Source organism: Thalassophryne amazonica, chromosome 5 (genome assembly GCF_902500255.1).
Source record: "Thalassophryne amazonica chromosome 5, fThaAma1.1, whole genome shotgun sequence".
NCBI classification, from domain to species: domain Eukaryota; kingdom Metazoa; phylum Chordata; class Actinopteri; order Batrachoidiformes; family Batrachoididae; genus Thalassophryne; species Thalassophryne amazonica.
The window spans coordinates 119,973,675-119,992,336 of record NC_047107.1 but is presented as its reverse complement, the minus strand read 5'-3'; the positions used below and the strand labels follow the sequence as shown (position 1 = coordinate 119,992,336).

At 42.9% G+C, this 18,662-nt stretch overlaps 1 protein-coding gene across 1 annotated transcript in view; it reads left to right on the top strand.

Moving 5' to 3' along the window:
• Positions 1-18,662, top strand: part of fras1 (Fraser extracellular matrix complex subunit 1) — a 786,018-nt gene that overhangs the window by 718,839 nt on the left and 48,517 nt on the right. Inside the window, exon 50 of the mRNA XM_034171199.1 lies at positions 13,629-13,742. Coding sequence (XP_034027090.1) covers positions 13,629-13,742 — 114 coding nt within the window. The remainder of the gene's footprint in view (positions 1-13,628; positions 13,743-18,662) is intronic.

Below are 18,662 nucleotides of genomic sequence, written 5' to 3'. Positions count from 1 at the left end.
AACAGAACCACATCGTCCGCAAACAGCAGAGACGAGATTCTGTGGTTCCCAAACCAGACCCCCTCTACACCCTGGCTGCGCCTAGAAATTCTGTCCATAAAAATAATGAACAGAACCGGTGACAACGGGCAGCCCTGGCGAAGGCCAACGTACACTGGAAACAGGTTTGACTTACTACCGGCAATGCGAACCAAACTACTGCTGCGGTCGTACAGGGACCTGATAGCCCTTAGCAAAGGACCCCGGACCCCGTACTCCCGGAGCACCCCCCACAGGGTGCCCCGAGGGACACAGTCGAACACCTTCTCCAGATCCACAAAACACATGTGGACTGGTTGGGTGAAATCCCATGAACCCTCGAGCACCCGATGGAGGGTGTAGAGCTGGTCCAGTGTGCCACAACCAGGACAAAAACCACACTGCTCCTCCTGAATCCAAGGTTTGACTAATCGGTCGAATTCTCCTCTCCAGTACTCTGGAATAGACCTCACCAGGGAAGCTGAGGAGTGTGATCCCCCTATAGTTGGAACAAACCCTCCAGTCCCCCTTCTTAAACAGAGGGACCACCACCCCGGGAGCCTTGCCACCGAATTGTTCTTTTGTACTTCATAGTTTTCAGTGACTTTTTTTCTTCCAGGTTTTGTACTTTTAAAATGCTTTTGCTCTTTTGCTCATGTTCCGTAAGGACAAGTATCGAGTGTTATTCTATATCTAAATAAATAAGGAGGATTTTATTTTAAACTATTCTAAATAACGTCCAGTTTCTAGCTATAGTGCTAAATTGTGTGGTCAATCCAAACATTTGTGCATTGGAGCTGAGACAGTTTTGTGGGTGATTTCCTAAGAATAAATGGTCCAGAATAAAGAATGTAAAGAATGGTTACATACTGCTGTTAAGTAGACAGTAGTGTGTAAATGAGGATTTTGTGTCTTTTTAATGACCATAAGTGCAAAATATTTTATTGAGTTAGCTAATGCTCTCTACATTATATTTGCTATCATTATTGTGCCACTGTTTGTCTAATCACTGCTGGAATAGGCTCCACTAGAGTGCCTTGATTGAGAGTGTCGTCAACTCAGAACATGGCGCCATTTTGGTTCCAACTGCGCTGAACTACTGAATGAACCTTTTATATTTTCAGCATTTTTTTTTAAATCATTTAACCACATACAGCAGCACATCCAGGTACATCTACTATCAAAATAAATATGAAAATAGTTAAGCTATCAAATTTACATAAATTTACAATTTATGATGATCTATTTAATTAATTTAAAGCCTGATTTAGGCTTCTGCAGCTCTGTAACTCTGTCATGCAATGATGTGAGTGACAGTTTTAAAGTTCTCCGTCTCTGGATTATGCTTTATTATGGATTAATCTAACTCTCAACAAGCTTTTCTTTCTACAGTCATCACCTACAAATTAAAGGTAAACTGTACATTTTCCTCTTTTACCGACTTCATGCTGTAGATGTGCAGACTTTTCACATCCATTTATCGGTGTGTGCACTATAAAAACTGTTATAATATGATGGGAGACAAAGGATTAAAAGCAGAAAAGTGTCAAATCACAGCCATCTGTGTCTGATTTAACAGCTGCACGTCAGGCTTCAGGTCCCAGTCTGAACGTGGTTTAAAAAAACAAAACGGTCGGACTTTTAATCACAGAAATGACTCCGGCCCCCCTTTCCACAAATCGGTGAGTGTCAGAGCTGAACTTTAATTTGTACTTCTGCACGACCAGACCGCTGTGGGTTTTTAATGGAAATACATTGCAATCGGACGGGACAATTGATCTGATGTGAGCCATATGTATGTAACGGATTAGAGTCAGGAGGTGCCGAACATCTATGGGAAATCCTGCATCGGGACATGCACCTCATTTAATGACCAGGTCAAAATTTCCTCTGAATGTTTTTTTCTGCCAAATGTATTTGATCCATTATCAAAATGTTATCTGTGTGCACACTGTAAAAACTATTCAAATAGTTATACAATACCGCTCACTGCGGTATTGTATCACTTCCTGTTCCGGAGCACAGCAGTGTTTTGCTGTATCTGTTAGCTGTTTAATCTGCGCAGTTAGATTGATCTAGTTACCTAGATAACGATTTGTTTCACAGTGTAATCTTCACGTGCCTTAACTAAAACACTCCCTCTGCTGAATCACCTCAATTATTTACACGTTATTCACTTTGCGTGTTTTTAGGAATCCGCTAGCTTAGCGCAGCTACTAGCTCTTAGCCGGTTTAGCATGGCAGCTTCTCCTGTCTCTCCCGCACTTTTCTGCTCTGGGTGTGAAATGTTTAGCTATTCCTCGGCCTCCTTTAGTAGTAATGGTACTTGTAATAAGTGTAGCTTATCCCTAGCTTTGGAGGCCAGGCTGGGCGAATTGGAGACTCGGCTCCGCACCGTGGAAAATTCTACAGCTAGCCAGGCCCCTGTAGTCGGTGCGGACCAAGGTAGCTTAGCCGCCGTTAGTTTCCCTCTGGCAGATCCCGAGCAGCCGGGAAAGCAGGCCGACTGGGTGACTGTGAGGAGGAAGCGTAGCCCTAAACAGAAGCCCCGTGTACACCGCCAACCTGTTCACATTTCTAACCGTTTTTTCCCCACTCGGCGACACACCCGCCGAGGATCAAACTCTGGTTATTGGCGACTCTGTTTTGAGAAATGTGAAGTTAGCGACACCAGCAACCATAGTCAGTTGTCTTCCGGGGGCCAGAGCAGGCGACATTGAAGGAAATTTGAAACTGCTGGCTAAGGCTAAGCGTAAATTTGGTAAGATTGTAATTCACGTCGGCAGTAATGACACCCGGTTACGCCAATCGGAGGTCACTAAAATTAACATTGAATCGGTGTGTAACTTTGCAAAAACAATGTCGGACTCTGTAGTTTTCTCTGGGCCCCTCCCCAATCGGACCGGGAGTGACATGTTTAGCCGCATGTTCTCCTTGAATTGCTGGCTGTCTGAGTGGTGTCCAAAAAATGAGGTGGGCTTCATAGATAATTGGCAAAGCTTCTGGGGAAAACCTGGTCTTGTTAGGAGAGACGCATCCATCCCACTTTGGATGGAGCAGCTCTCATTTCTAGAAATATGGCCAATTTTCTTAAATCCTCCAAACCGTGACTATCCATGGTTGGGACCAGGAAGCAGAGTTGTAGTCTTACACACCTCTCTGCAGCTTCTCTCCCTCTGCCATCCCCTCATTACCCCATCCCCGTAGAGACGGTGCCTGCTCCCAGACCACCAATAACCAGCAAAAATCTATTTAAGCATAAAAATTCAAAAAGAAAAATAATATAGCACCTTCAACTGCACCACAGACTAAAACAGTTAAATGTGGTCTATTAAACATTAGGTCTCTCTCTTCTAAGTCCCTGTTAGTAAATTATATAATAATTGATCAACATATTGATTTATTCTGCCTTACAGAAACCTGGTTACAGCAGGATGAATATGTTAGTTTAAATGAGTCTACACCCCCGAGTCACACTAACTGCCAGAATGCTCGTAGCACGGGCCGAGGATTAGCAGCAGTCTTCCATTCCAGCTTATTAATTAATCAAAAACCCAGACAGAGCTTTAATTCATTTGAAAGCTTGACTCTTAGTCTTGTCCATCCAAATTGGAAGTCCCAAAAACCAGTTTTATTTGTTATTATCTATCGTCCACCTGGTCGTTACTGTGAGTTTCTCTGTGAATTTTCAGAACTTTTGTCTGACTTAGTGCTTAGCTCAGATAAGATAATTATAGTGGGCGATTTTAACATCCACACAGATGCTGAGAATGACAGCCTCAACACTGCATTTAATCTATTATTAGACTCTATTGGCTTTGCTCAAAAAGTAAATGAGTCCACCCACCACTTTAATCATATCTTAGATCTTGTTCTGACTTATGGTATGGAAATTGAAGACTTAACAGTATTCCCTGAAAACTGCCTTCTGTCTGATCATTTCTTAATAACATTTACATTTACTCTGATGGACTACCCAGCAGTGGGGAATAAGTTTCATTACACTAGAAGTCTTTCAGAAAGCGCTGTAACTAGGTTTAAGGATATGTTTCCTTCTTTATGTTCCCTAATGCCATATACCAACACAGTGCAGAGTAGCTACCTAAACTCTGTAAGTGAGATAGAGTATCTCGTCAATAGTTTTACATCCTCATTGAAGACAACTTTGGATGCTGTAGCTCCTCTGAAAAAGAGAGCTTTAAATCAGAAGTGCCTGACTCCATGGTATAACTCACAAACTTGCAGCTTAAAGCAGATAACCCGTAAGTTGGAGAGGAAATGGCGTCTCACTAATTTAGAAGATCTTCACTTAGCCTGGAAAAAGAGTCTGTTGCTCTATAAAAAAAGCCCTCCGTAAAGCTAGGACATCTTACTACTCATCACTAATTGAAGAAAATAAGAACAACCCCAGGTTTCTTTTCAGCACTGTAGCCAGGCGGACAAAGAGTCAGAGCTCTATTGAGCCGAGTATTCCTTTAACTTTAACTAGTAATGACTTCATGACTTTCTTTGCTAATAAAATTTTAACTATTAGAGAAAAAATTACTCATAACCATCCCAAAGACGTATCGTTATCTTTGGCTGCTTTCAGTGATGCCGGTATTTGGTTAGACTCTTTCTCTCAGATTGTTCTGTCTGAGTTATTTTTATTAGTTACTTCATCCAAACCATCAACATGTCTATTGGACCCCATTCCTACCAGGCTGCTCAAGGAAGCCCTACCATTATTTAATGCTTCGATCTTAAATATGATCAATCTATCTTTATTAGTTGGCTATGTACTACAGGCTTTTAAGGTGGCAGTAATTAAACCATTACTTAAAAAGCCATCACTTGACCCAGCTATCTTAGCTAATTATAGGCCAATCTCCAACCTTCATTTTCTCTCAAAAATTCTTGAAAGGGTAGTTGTAAAACAGCTAACTGATCATCTGCAGAGGAATGGTCTATTTGAAGAGTTTCAGTCAGGTTTTAGAATTCATCATAGTACAGAAACAGCATTAGTGAAGGTTACAAATGATCTTCTTATGGCCTCAGACAGTGGACTCATCTCTGTGCTTGTTCTGTTAGACCTCAGTGCTGCTTTTGATACTGTTGACCATAAAATTTTATTACAGAGATTAGAGCATGCCATAGGTATTAAAGGCACTGCGCTGCGGTGGTTTGAATCATATTTATCTAATAGATTACAATTTGTTCATGTAAATGGGGAATCTTCTTCACAGACTAAGGTTAATTACGGAGTTCCACAAGGTTCTGTGCTAGGACCAATTTTGTTCACTTTATACATGCTTCCCACACCAATTAGCTAAACTGCAGGATTGTCTTACAGACATAAGGACATGGATGACCTCTAATTTCCTGCTTTTACACTCAGATAAAACTGAAGTTATTGTACTTGGCCCCACAAATCTTAGAAACATGGTGTCTAACCAGATCCTTACTCTGGATGGCATTACCCTGACCTCTAGTAATACTGTGAGAAATCTTGGAGTCATTTTTGATCAGGATATGTCATTCAAAGCGCATATTAAACAAATATGTAAGACTGCTTTTTTGCATTTACGCAATATCTCTAAAATTAGAAAGGTCTTGTCTCAGAGTGATGCTGAAAAACTAATTCATGCATTTATTTCCTCTAGGCTTGACTATTGTAATTCATTATTATCAGGTTATCCTAAAAGTTCCCTGAAAAGCCTTCAGTTAATTCAAAATGCTGCAGCTAGAGTACTGACGGGGACTAGAAGGAGAGAGCATATCTCACCCATATTGGCCTCTCTTCATTGGCTTCCTGTTAATTCTAGAATAGAATTTAAAATTCTTCTTCTTACTTATAAGGTTTTGAATAATCACGTCCCTTCTTATCTTAGGGACCTCATAGTACCATATCACCCCAATAGAGCGCTTCGCTCTCAGACTGCAGGCTTACTTGTAGTTCCTAGGGTTTGTAAGAGTAGAATGGGAGGCAGAGCCTTCAGCTTTCAGGCTCCTCTCCTGTGGAACCAGCTCCCAATTCGGATCAGGGAGACAGACTCCCTCTCTACTTTTAAGATTAGGCTTAAAAGTTTCCTTTTTGCTAAAGCTTATAGTTAGGGCTGGATCAGGTGACCCTGAACCATCCCTTAGTTATGCTGCTATAGACTTAGACTGCTGGGGGGTTCCCATAATGCACTGAGTGTTTCTTTCTCTTTTTGCTCTGTATGCACCACTCTGCATTTAATCATTAGTGATTGATCTCTGCTCCCCTCCACAGCATGTCTTTTTCCTGGTTCTCTCCCCCAGCCCCAACCAGTCGCCAAGTGCTTGCTCACAGGGGGTCGTTTTGACCTTTGGGGTTTTTACGTAATTATTGTATGGCCTTGCCTTACAATATAAAGCGCCTTGGGGCAACTGTTTGTTGTGATTTGGCGCTATATAAATAAAATTGAATTGAATTGAATTGAAATATGATGAGAAACGAAGGATTGAAAGCAGCAACATGTGAAATCACAGCCTTTTGCTGTGTCTGAGGATTTAACAGGTGCACGTCAGGCTGCGACTCCAAGTCTGAGCACGGTGTGAAAAAAATAAACAGTCGGACTTTTAATTATGTAAATGTCTCCGGTCCCACATGCGAGGGGTTTAATGGACACATTAACAGCAAACGCAATTTTGAACCAAAGATGACACCATGAGTCACGTGACCAATTTTTTCTGACTCCTCATGTCACCATTCTCTCTAATCGAGGCACTCTAGGCTCCACCCAACTGCCCCCAATGACCCTTAAATGAAGTGGGTATAGAAATGAATGAATGGATGTTTGTCTGATCTGTTTGTAACTCTGATTGCTCTCTGTGCTGTTGCTACGTCCTCTTGCTGGCTGTTCCGTGTATCCACCACTCTCATTGTAATTTAGTATTTCCTCAAATCCCAGTTTTCCTTTAAATAGTTTCATGCTGTGAGCCTTTCTGTCTTCTGATTTTTGGAGATCAGCAGTATGTTCACTGCAGTATGTGCTTTGTGCTTCATTACTGACAAGCTTTGCCACAAAACTAAGCGTATTCATGAGCTGGCAATTAAAATAGCCAGGAAAAATAAATAATGTGCGATATCAGAGATTTCCTTTTTTCTGCCATACACGGTATGTGAGCAAACTGTTGAAATAATTATGCTTCATTCTGCCGGCACAACACACAGCTGTCTGTGTGCACTCTGTGCGCACAGTTATGCACACACAGACATACTTGTATCATCTCACATTGACCTCTAGCTGTGTGTATGCTTATTTATGCGACAGCGTGACACATCAAATGACTGAAATTACACTATGTAACAAATTTTTATTTTTGTTTTGTTCCTGGGTACACGGTGTGTTTTCCTAACCTGTTATGCCTTAAATAAATAGAAAATAGCTGTTATTCCACAGAAACTTTGCTTCTGTGATCAGGACAATGATATTTTGAAATATGTCTGTTTTCAAGAATATTCTCGATTCGCCTTCACTATCAATCAATCAATCAATTTTTTTTTTATATAGCGCCAAATCACAACAAACAGTTGCCCCAAGGCGCTTTATATTGTAAGGCAAGGCCATACAATAATGATGTAAAACCCCAACGGTCAAAACGACCCCCTGTGAGCAAGCACTTGGCTACAGTGGGAAGGAAAAACTCCCTTTTAACAGGAAGAAACCTCCAGCAGAACCAGGCTCAGGGAGGGGCAGTCTTCTGCTGGGACTGGTTGGGGCTGAGGGAGAGAACCAGGAAAAAGACATGCTGTGGAGGGGAGCAGAGATCGATCACTAATGATTAAATGCAGAGTGGTGCATACAGAGCAAAAAGAGAAAGAAACAGTGCATCATGGGAACCCCCCAGCAGTCTACGTCTATAGCAGCATAACTAAGGGATGGTTCAGGGTCACCTGATCCAGCCCTAACTATAAGCTTTAGCAAAAGGAAAGTTTTAAGCCTAATCTTAAAAGTAGAGAGGGTGTCTGTCTCCCTGATCTGAATTGGGAGCTGGTTCCACAGGAGAGGAGCCTGAAAGCTGAAGGCTCTGCCTCCCATTCTACTCTTACAAACCCTAGGAACTACAAGTAAGCCTGCAATCTGAGAGCGAAGCGCTCTATTGGGGTGATATGGTACTACGAGGTCCCTAAGATAAGATGGGACCTGATTATTCAAAACCTTATAAGTAAGAAGAAGAATTTTAAATTCTATTCTAGAATTAACAGGAAGCCAATGAAGAGAGGCCAATATGGGTGAGATATGCTCTCTCCTTCTAGTCCCCGTCAGCACTCTAGCTGCAGCATTTTGAATTAACTGAAGGCTTTTTAGGGAACTTTTAGGACAACCTGATAATAATGAATTACAATAGTCCAGCCTAGAGGAAATAAATGCATGAATTAGTTTTTCAGCATCACTCTGAGACAAGACCTTTCTGATTTAGAGATATTGCGTAAATGCAAAAAAGCAGTCCTACATATTTGTTTAATATGCGCTTTGAATGACATATCCTGATCAAAAATGACTCCAAGATTTCTCACAGTATTACTAGAGGTCAGGGTAATGCCATCCAGAGTAAGGATCTGGTTAGACACCATGTTTCTAAGATTTGTGGGGCCAAGTACAATAACTTCAGTTTTATCTGAGTTTAAAAGCAGGAAATTAGAGGTCATCCATGTCTTTATGTCTGTAAGACAATCCTGCAGTTTAGCTAATTGGTGTGTGTCGTCTGGCTTCATGGATAGATAAAGCTGGGTATCATCTGCGTAACAATGAAAATTTAAGCAATACCGTCTAATAATACTGCCTAAGGGAAGCATATATAAAGTGAATAAAATTGGTCCTAGCACAGAACCTTGTGGAACTCCATAATTAACTTTAGTCTGTGAAGAAGATTCCCCATTTACATGAACAAATTGTAATCTATTAGACAAATATGATTCAAACCACCGCAGCGCAGTGCCTTTAATACCTATGGCATGCTCTAATCTCTGTAATAAAATTTTATGGTCAACAGTATCAAAAGCAGCACTGAGGTCTAACAGAACAAGCACAGAGATGAGTCCACTGTCCGAGGCCATAAGAAGATCATTTGTAACCTTCACTAATGCTGTTTCTGTACTATGATGAATTCTAAAACCTGACTGAAACTCTTCAAATAGACCATTCCTCTGCAGATGATCAGTTAGCTGTTTTACAACTACCCTTTCAAGAATTTTTGAGAGAAAAGGAAGGTTGGAGATTGGCCTATAATTAGCTAAGATAGCTGGGTCAAGTGATGGCTTTTTAAGTAATGGTTTAATTACTGCCACCTTAAAAGCCTGTGGTACATAGCCAACTAACAAAGATAGATTGATCATATTTAAGATCAAAGCATTAAATAATGGTAGGGCTTCCTTGAGCAGCCTGGTAGGAATGGGGTCTAATAAACATGTTGATGGTTTGGATGAAGTAACTAATGAAAATAACTCAGACAGAACAATCGGAGAGAAAGAGTCTAACCAAATACCGGCATCACTGAAAGCAGCCAAAGATAACGATACGTCTTTGGGATGGTTATGAGTAATTTTTTCTCTAATAGTTAAAATTTTGTTAGCAAAGAAAGTCATGAACTCATTACTAGTTAAAGTTAATGGAATACTCAGCTCAATAGAGCTCTGACTCTTTGTCAGCCTGGCTACAGTGCTGAAAAGAAACCTGGGGTTGTTCTTATTTTCTTCAATTAGTGATGAGTAGAAAGATGTCCTAGCTTTACGGAGGGCTTTTTTATAGAGCAACAGACTCTTTTTCCAGGCTAAGTGAAGATCTTCTAAATTAGTGAGACGCCATTTCCTCTCCAACTTACGGGTTATCTGCTTTAAGCTACGAGTTTGAGAGTTATACCATGGAGTCAGACACTTCTGATTTAAAGCTCTCTTTTTCAGAGGAGCTACAGCATCCAAAGCTGTCTTCAATGAGGATGTAAAACTATTGACGAGATACTCTATCTCCCTTACAGAGTTTAGGTAGCTATTCTGCACTGTGTTGTTATATGGCATTAGAGAACATAAAGAAGGAATCATATCCTTAAACCTAGTTACAGCGCTTTCTGAAAGACTTCTAGTGTAATGAAACTTATTCCCTACTGCTGGGTAGTCCATCAGAGTAAATGTAAATGTTATTAAAAAATGATCAGACAGAAGGGAGTTTTCAGGGAATACTGTTAAGTCTTCTATTTCCATACCATAAGTCAGAACAAGATCTAAGATATGATTAAAGTGGTGGGTGGACTCATTTACTTTTTGAGCAAAGCCAATAGAGTCTAATAATAGATTAAATGCAGTGTTGAGGCTGTCATTCTCAGCATCTGTGTGGATGTTAAAATCGCCCACTATAATTATCTTATCTGAGCTAAGCACTAAGTCAGACAAAAGGTCTGAAAATTCACAGAGAAACTCACAGTAACGACCAGGTGGACAATAGATAATAACAAATAAAACTGGTTTTTGGGACTTCCAATTTGGATGGACAAGACTAAGAGACAAGCTTTCAAATGAATTAAAGCTCTGTCTGGGTTTCTGATTAATTAATAAGCTGGAATGGAAGATTGCTGCTAATCCACCGCCCCGGCCCGTGCTACGAGCATTCTGACAGTTAGTGTGACTCGGGGGTGTTGACTCATTTAAACTAACATATTCATCCTGCTGTAACCAGGTTTCTGTTAGGCAGAATAAATCAATATGTTGATCAATTATTATATCATTTACCAACAGGGACTTAGAAGAGAGAGACCTAATGTTTAATAGACCACATTTAACTGTTTTAGTCTGTGGTGCAGTTGAAGGTGCTATATTATTTTTTCTTTTTGAATTTTTATGCTTAAATAGATTTTTGCTGGTTATTGGTAGTCTGGGAGCAGGCACCGTCTCTACGGGGATGGGGTAATGAGGGGATGGCAGGGGGAGTGAAGCTGCAGAGAGGTGTGTAAGACTACAACTCTGCTTCCTGGTCCCAACCCTGGATAGTCACGGTTTGGAGGATTTAAGAAAATTAGCCAGATTTCTAGAAATGAGAGCTGCTCCATCCAAAGTGGGATGGATGCCGTCTCTCCTAACAAGACCAGGTTTTCCCCAGAAGCTTTGCCAATTATCTATGAAGCCCACCTCATTTTTTGGACACCACTCAGACAGCCAGCAATTCAAGGAGAACATGCGGCTAAACATGTCACTCCCGGTCTGATTGGGGAGGGGCCCAGAGAAAACTACAGAGTCCGACATTGTTTTTGCAAAGTTACACACCGATTTAATGTTAATTTTAGTGACCTCCGATTGGCGTAACCGGGTGTCATTACTGCCGACGTGAATTACAATCTTACCAAATTTACGCTTAGCCTTAACCAGCAGTTTCAAATTTCCTTCAATGTCGCCTGCTCTGGCCCCCGGAAGACAATTGACTATGGTTGCTGGTGTCGCTAACTTCACATTTCTCAAAACAGAGTCGCCAATAACCAGAGTTTGATCCTCGGCGGGTGTGTCGTCGAGTGGGGAAAAACGGTTAGAAATGTGAACGGGTTGGCGGTGTACACGGGGCTTCTGTTTAGGGCTATGCTTCCTCCTCACAGTCACCCAGTCAGCCTGCTTTCCCGGCTGCTCGGGATCTGCCAGGGGGGAACTAACGGCGGCTAAGCTACCTTGGTCCGCACCGACTACAGGGGCCTGGCTAGCTGTAGAATTTTCCACGGTGCGGAGCCGAGTCTCCAATTCGCCCAGCCTGGCCTCCAAAGCTACGAATAAGCTACACTTATTACAAGTACCATTACTGCTAAAGGAGGCCGAGGAATAACTAAACATTTCACACCCAGAGCAGAAAAGTGCGGGAGAGACAGGAGAAGCCGCCATGCTAAATCGGCTAAGAGCTAGTAGCTACGCTAAGCTAGCGGATTCCTAAAAACACGCAAAGTGAATAATGTGTAAATAATTTAGAGGTGATTCAGCAGAAGGAGTGCTTTAGTTAAGGCACGTAAAGATTACACTGGGAAACAAATCGAAATCTAGGTAACTAGATCAATCTAACTGCGCAGATTAAACAGCTAACAGATACAGAAAAACACCGCTGTGCTCCGGAACAGGAAGTGATACAATACCGCAGTGAGAGCCAAACACCAGTAGAGGCCACTACTGAGTAGTCTTCTAGAATATTCTTTAACTGCTAGAACTGTCCAGAATTTTTTAGAAGTTTCCAGAATTATCTAGAAATTTCAAGAAACTTTTAGAACTTTCTAGAACGTAAAAAAATAAAAAATAAAAAAATCGAAGATTGTGCTGAATGTAGTCATTTTTCCATAGACTTTAGACATAAGCAGTTGAAATATAACACTTAGAAGCCAGGAACAAAAATTGTGTTACATAGTGTTATCAATAAATTCACTCCAAGGTTTCAAGGTTGCAAATCAGCACCTAAATTTCATTTTGATCTTGATGAATCATGTGCAAATCGCTCCTATCTGGGTGTTCTTTCACAGAATTTATCAGATTTGACAGGCAAGATGGGCTGGACACAAATGCAAGAAGCAGGTACACAGCTCAGTGGAGATAAGGCGTTTACTGTGTAAACAGGCTGGAGTCGGTACACAGATAGGCAGTCCAAAACGAGCAACAGTAACAAAAACATCAGGCTTAGGCGTGGTCGAGGTACACAGGCAGGTAGTAAAAAAACACGATGAGGCAAACGAAGCAAGGCAAGAAAATACAAGAAACAGAGCTGGAAAGAGGCACAAAGCGCTACAATCTGGCGAGGGAGTAAGGCACAATGGGGAGCTTAAATACACCCAGGTGATGAGGTGCAGATAGAGAACAGGTGTGCGTGGAACACACCAGAAGGAGGGCGTGGCCAGACAGAGGGAAACACCCACCACCAAGAGCCAGCAGAGACAGACAGCAAAGACAGACCCAAACAAAACAAAACCCCACAAGAGAATAAACAAAATGTAACTGAAGAACACAGAGCCAAGAAATACAAGCTGGCAAGACCCAGATCCTGACAGAATTTTGTGCACTTAGGTAGACAAACCTCAAATTGCATATTCATGAAGGCAAACACACTAAATGGACAATGTGCACTATTTTGCACATTTGACAGATGAAATCCTCATTGTACTGTCAGTAACTCAACGTGCAGGTGTATTTGCGAGCACAGTGGCATTTCTGCATGCTTTTAGAAATGCAAACTGTTAATATATCAGGTCCTTAAACCTTTCACCACGTTTTACTGAGGGAAAAAAAGATTGATTAGATTTTGTGTGATTTTTCCATCAACTAAACAAATGAAGGTGAGAAAATAATCTCACTGGTGGGGTTAAAATTCCAAAGTGAAACTTTAAGGAAACACTTTTTAGGCTTATATTTTATGGTAGTAACAGAAATCATGACTGACATGAAGCTGAGCTCTGAAACCAGATCCAACAAGGCATGCTGTGATCAACATCTAGCCGTTGAACCCAGCAGGACACCATCAGCCTTTGGCTGTCTCACTGGTTCAGACTGTCTTTGGTAAATATTCCTGACAGCTTTGAAACAATATCAAACACAGCTTCCCTGATTTTTTTTTCTTCTTTTTTTCTTTTTCTTTTTTCTTTTTTTTTTTTTGAAGATCATGACGGCTGCTCCTCAGAAGTTCAACATCGACATTCTGCCCGTAGACGACGGCACGCCAAGAATCGTCACAAACCTTGGGCTGCAGTGGCTGGAGTACATGGACAACAAGGTACACGTCTTACCCCATAAAGAGCTCAACATTGCAATAACACTGGTCAACAAATAAAAAAAATTCTTGCTTGACCTTTGACAACTGATTTATGGTAATTTGAAGGTACTGAATCCGAATCTGAGCTCAGACTTCTTCTATCACATCACCTTTTTTTTGCAATCTACATGTTCCATGTTGATGAATTATGCAAAGGTTGCTCATTCGCTCACGAGTTACACTAGTAATTCCCAAAGTGTGGTCCATGTTCCCCCTCACAGGACATGATGGTGCTGCAAGTGGACCAAGAGAGGTCATTAAAAATAAAATAACATCAAACATATTTGATTATTGAAAAAAATGTATTCAGATGTGAAGAAACACTGTTGTTCTTTATTTATCTGACCTACCTTAACATATTCTATACAGTAGAGCTCTTAGTGAAATGCTATTGTACCTGACAGTGGGCAGGAGACATGAAACACAAAGCACTTTTGACTCATGGTTTCATTTAAAAACAACTACTACCCCAATTCCAATGAAGTTGGGAATTTGTGTAAAATGTAAATAAAAACAGAATACAATGATTTGCAAATCCTCTTCAACCTATATTCAGTTGAATACACCACAAAGACAAGATATTTAATGTTCAAACTGATAAACTTTATTGTTTTTGTGCAAATATTTGCTCATTTTGAAATAGATGCCTGCAACACATTTCAAAAAAGCTGGGACAGTGGTATATTTACCACTGTGTTGCATCACCTTTCCTTCTAACAACACTTAATAAGTGTTTGGGAACTGAGGACACTCATGATTGGGTATAAAAGGAGCATCCCCAAAAGGCTCAGCCATTCACAAGCAAAGATGGGGCGAGGATCACCACTTTGTAAACAACTGAATGAAAACATAGTCCAACAGTTTAAGAACAATGTTTCTCAGTGTTCAATTGCAAGGAGTTTAGGCATTCCATCATCTACAGTCCATAATATAATCAGAACATTCAGAGAATCTGGAGAACTTTCTAGACGTAAGCGGCAAGGCCAAAAACCAACACTGAATGCCCGTGACCTTTGATCCCTCAGGCAGCACTGCATTAAAAACAAACATGGGCTCAGGGACACTTCAGAAAACCATTGTCAATTAACACAGTTCGTCGCTACATCTACAAGTGCAAGATAAAAGTCTACCATGCAAAGCGAAAGCCATACATCAACAACATCCAGAAACTCTGCCGCCTTCTCTGGGCCCGAGCTCATTTTAAATGAACAGACGCAAAGTGGAAAAGTGTGCTGTGGTCTGATGAGTCCACATTTCAAACTGTTTTTGTCGTGTCTTCCGGACAAAAGAGGAAAAAGACCATACAGATTGTTACCAGCACAAAGTTCAAAAGCCAGCATCTGTGATGGTATGGGGGTGTGTTAGTGCCCATGGCATGGACAACTTACACATCTGTGATGGCCCCATCAATGCTGAAAGGTACATCCAGGTTTTGGAGCAACACATGCTGCCATCAAAGCAACGTCTTTTTCAGGGACGTCCCTGCTTATTTCAGCAAGACAATGCCAAGACACATTCTGCACGTGTTACAACAGCGTGGCTTCATAGTAAAAGAGTGCAGGTACTAGACTGACCTGCCTGCAGTCCAGACCTGTCGCCCATTGAAAATGTGTGGCGCATTATGAAGCTCAAAATACGACAACAGAGACCCCCGGACTGTTGAACAACTGAAGTCGTACATCAAGCAAGAATGGGAAAGAATTCCACCTACAAAGCTTCAACAATTAGTGTCCTCAGTTCCCAAACGCTTATTGAATGTTGTTAGAAGCAAAGGTGATGTAACACAGTAGTAAACATACCACTGTCCCAGCTTTTTTGAAACGTATTGCAGCCATCCATTTCAAAATGAGCAAATATTTCCACAAAAACAACAAAGTTTATCAGTTTGAACATTAAATATCTTGTCTTTGTGGTGTATTCAACTGAATATAGGTTGAAGAGGATTTGCAAATCATTGTATTCTGTTTTTATTTACATTTTACACAACGTCCCAACTTCATTGGAATTGGGGTTGTAGTAGATATAGAAAGTCTCATGGATTGTGATTGAAGGTGTTGGGTCGGCCTGAGATAATTTTCAGAGTTCAACTTGTCAGAAGTCAACTGTAGATACTTGGTTATGATAAGTAACCCACCACACACTTGTAATTCAATCCAATTTTATTAATTTCTATAGCGTCTTCTCACGACAGTCACCTAAAGGCGCTTCACACAACACAAATTCACAACAGAACAAAATAAATTAAAATCAGCAAAGTCACAATAAAAAGTAAAAACATAAAAGAATAAAAAAAAAAAATACTAGCCAGACATCCATCCATCCATCCATTTTCTTCCTCTTTATCCGGAGTCAGGTCGCGGGGGCAGCAGCTCAAGCAAAGCCGCCCAGACCTCCCGATCCACACACACCTCCTCCAGCTCCTCCGGGGGAACCCCAAGGCGTTCCCAAGCCAGCCGAGAGATGTAGTCCCTCCAGCGTGTCCTGGGTCTTCCCCGGGGCCTCCTCCCAGTGGGACGTGCCCGGAACACCTCTCCAGCGAGGCGTCCAGGGGGCATCCAGAAAAGATGCCCGAGCCACCTCAATTGACTCCTTTCAACGTGGAGGAGCAGCGGCTCGACTCCGAGGTCCTCCCGAGTGACCGAGCTCCTCACCCTATCTCTAAGGGAGCGCCCAGCCACCCTGCGGAGGAAACTCATCTCCGCCGCTTGTACTCGCGATCTCGTTCTTTCGGTCACGAGCCAAATCTCATGACCATAGGTGAGGATCGGAACGTAGATCGATCGGTAAATCGAGAGCTTTGCCCCCCTACTCAGCTCTCTCTTCACCACGACGGTCCGATACAACGACCGCATCACTGCAGATGCTGCACCGATCCCTCTATCGATCTCACGCTCCATCTGTCCCTCACTCGTGAACAAGACCCCGAGATACTTAAACTCCTCCACTTAAGGCAAGGACACTCCACCGACCTGAAGACGGCAAAGCACCTTTTTCCGGTCGAGAACCATGGCCTCGGATTTGGAGGTGCTGATTTTCATCCCGGACGCTTTACACTCAGCTGCAAACCGCCCCAGTGCACGCTGAAGGTCCTGATTTGACGAAGCCAACAGAACCACATCGTCCGCAAACAGCAGAGACGAGATTCTGTGGTTCCCAAACCAGACCCCCTCTACACCCTGGCTGCGCCTAGAAATTCTGTAACTAAAAATAATGAACAGAACCGGTGACAAAGGGCAGCCCTGGCGGAGGCCAACGTGCACTGGAAACAGGTTTGACTTACTACTGGCAATGCGAACCAAGCTCCTGCTGCGGTCGTACAGGGACCGGATATCCCTTAGCAAAGAACCCCGGACCCTGTACTCCCGGAGCACTCCCCACAGGGTGCCCCGAGGGACACGGTCAAATGCCTTATCCAGATCCACAAAACACATGTGGACTGGTTGGGCAAACTCCCATGAACCCTCGAGCACCCGATGGAGCGTGTACAGCTGGTCCAGTGTGCCGCGACCAGGACGAAAACCACACTGCTCCTCCTGAATCTGAGGTTCGACCATCGGTTGAATTCTCCTCCCCAGTACTCTGGAACAGACCTTACCGGGGAGGCTGAGGAGTGTGATCCCCCTATAGGTGGAACACACCCTCCGGTCCCCCTTCTTAAACAGAGGGACCACCACCCCGGTCTGCCAATCCAGAGGCACTGTCCCCGATCGCCACGCGATGTTGCAGAGGCGTGTCAGCCAAGACAGCCCCACAACATCCAGAGACTTAAGGTACTCAGGACGGATTTCATCCACCCCAGGAGCCTTGCCACCAAGGAGCTTTCTAACCACCTTGGTGACTTCGGCCTGGGTAATGGATGAGTCCGCCTCCAAGTCCCCAGTCTCTGCTTCCTCTTCGGAAGACGTGACGATGGGATTGAGGCGATCCTCGAAGTACTCCTTCCACTGCCCGTCAACATCCCCAGTCAGGGTCAACAGCTCCCCACCCGCACCGTAAACAGTGCTGGTGGAGAGCTACTTCCGCCTCCTGAGGCATCGGACGGTTTGCCAGAATCTCTTCGAGGCCGACCGAGGCTTGATGGCATCCCTTACTTCCGGTGTCCACCACTGGGTTCGGGGATTGCCGCCGCGACAGGCACCAGAGACCTTGCGACCACAGCTACGAGCAGCCGCATCGACAATGGAGGTGGAGAACATGGTCCACTCGGACTCCATGTCTCCACCCTCCCCCGGGATCTGGGAGAAGCTCTCCCGGAGGTGGGAGTTGAAGACCTCGCTGACAGAGGGTTCCACCAGTCGTTCCCAGCAGACCCTCACGATACGTTTGGGCCTGCCAGGTCTTACCGGCTTCCTACCCTCCCAGCGGATCCAACTCACCACCAGGTGGTGATCAGTCACCGGACAAGCCAGACATAAAAACATAATATATTAATGATAAGACAATCTAAAAAAGTGGGTCTTTAATCTTGATTTAAAAGTCTTCACCGAGTCCGACTGCCTTGTAGTGGGAGGCTACCACATAATGAGCAAAATCCCGAAACAAACCTTCAGCAGGAGAGCTAAAGGCGGTTTTTTACTGTCTTTGGTAGATGGAAAGTATAGAGGGTTTTCATGTGACGTATCGGTCACGTCATTTTGTGTCCCACGGCCATTCTGGATTACAACGCCTTGGTCGCTGTGATACGCTACGTGCATTTGGCGAACAATTGCAGAAGCTTCAACGTCGGTGTGAAGAAGCCTCACGGCACAGTGGCGCTGAGACATCCGCCACTACCAGAAATCCACTGCTCCCAGAATTTTATTTTATTTTATTCGGCAGTAAAATTATATAAGAATACATAAAAATACCGCCGAGGATAACACAAGAACGCTTCTAAGACGG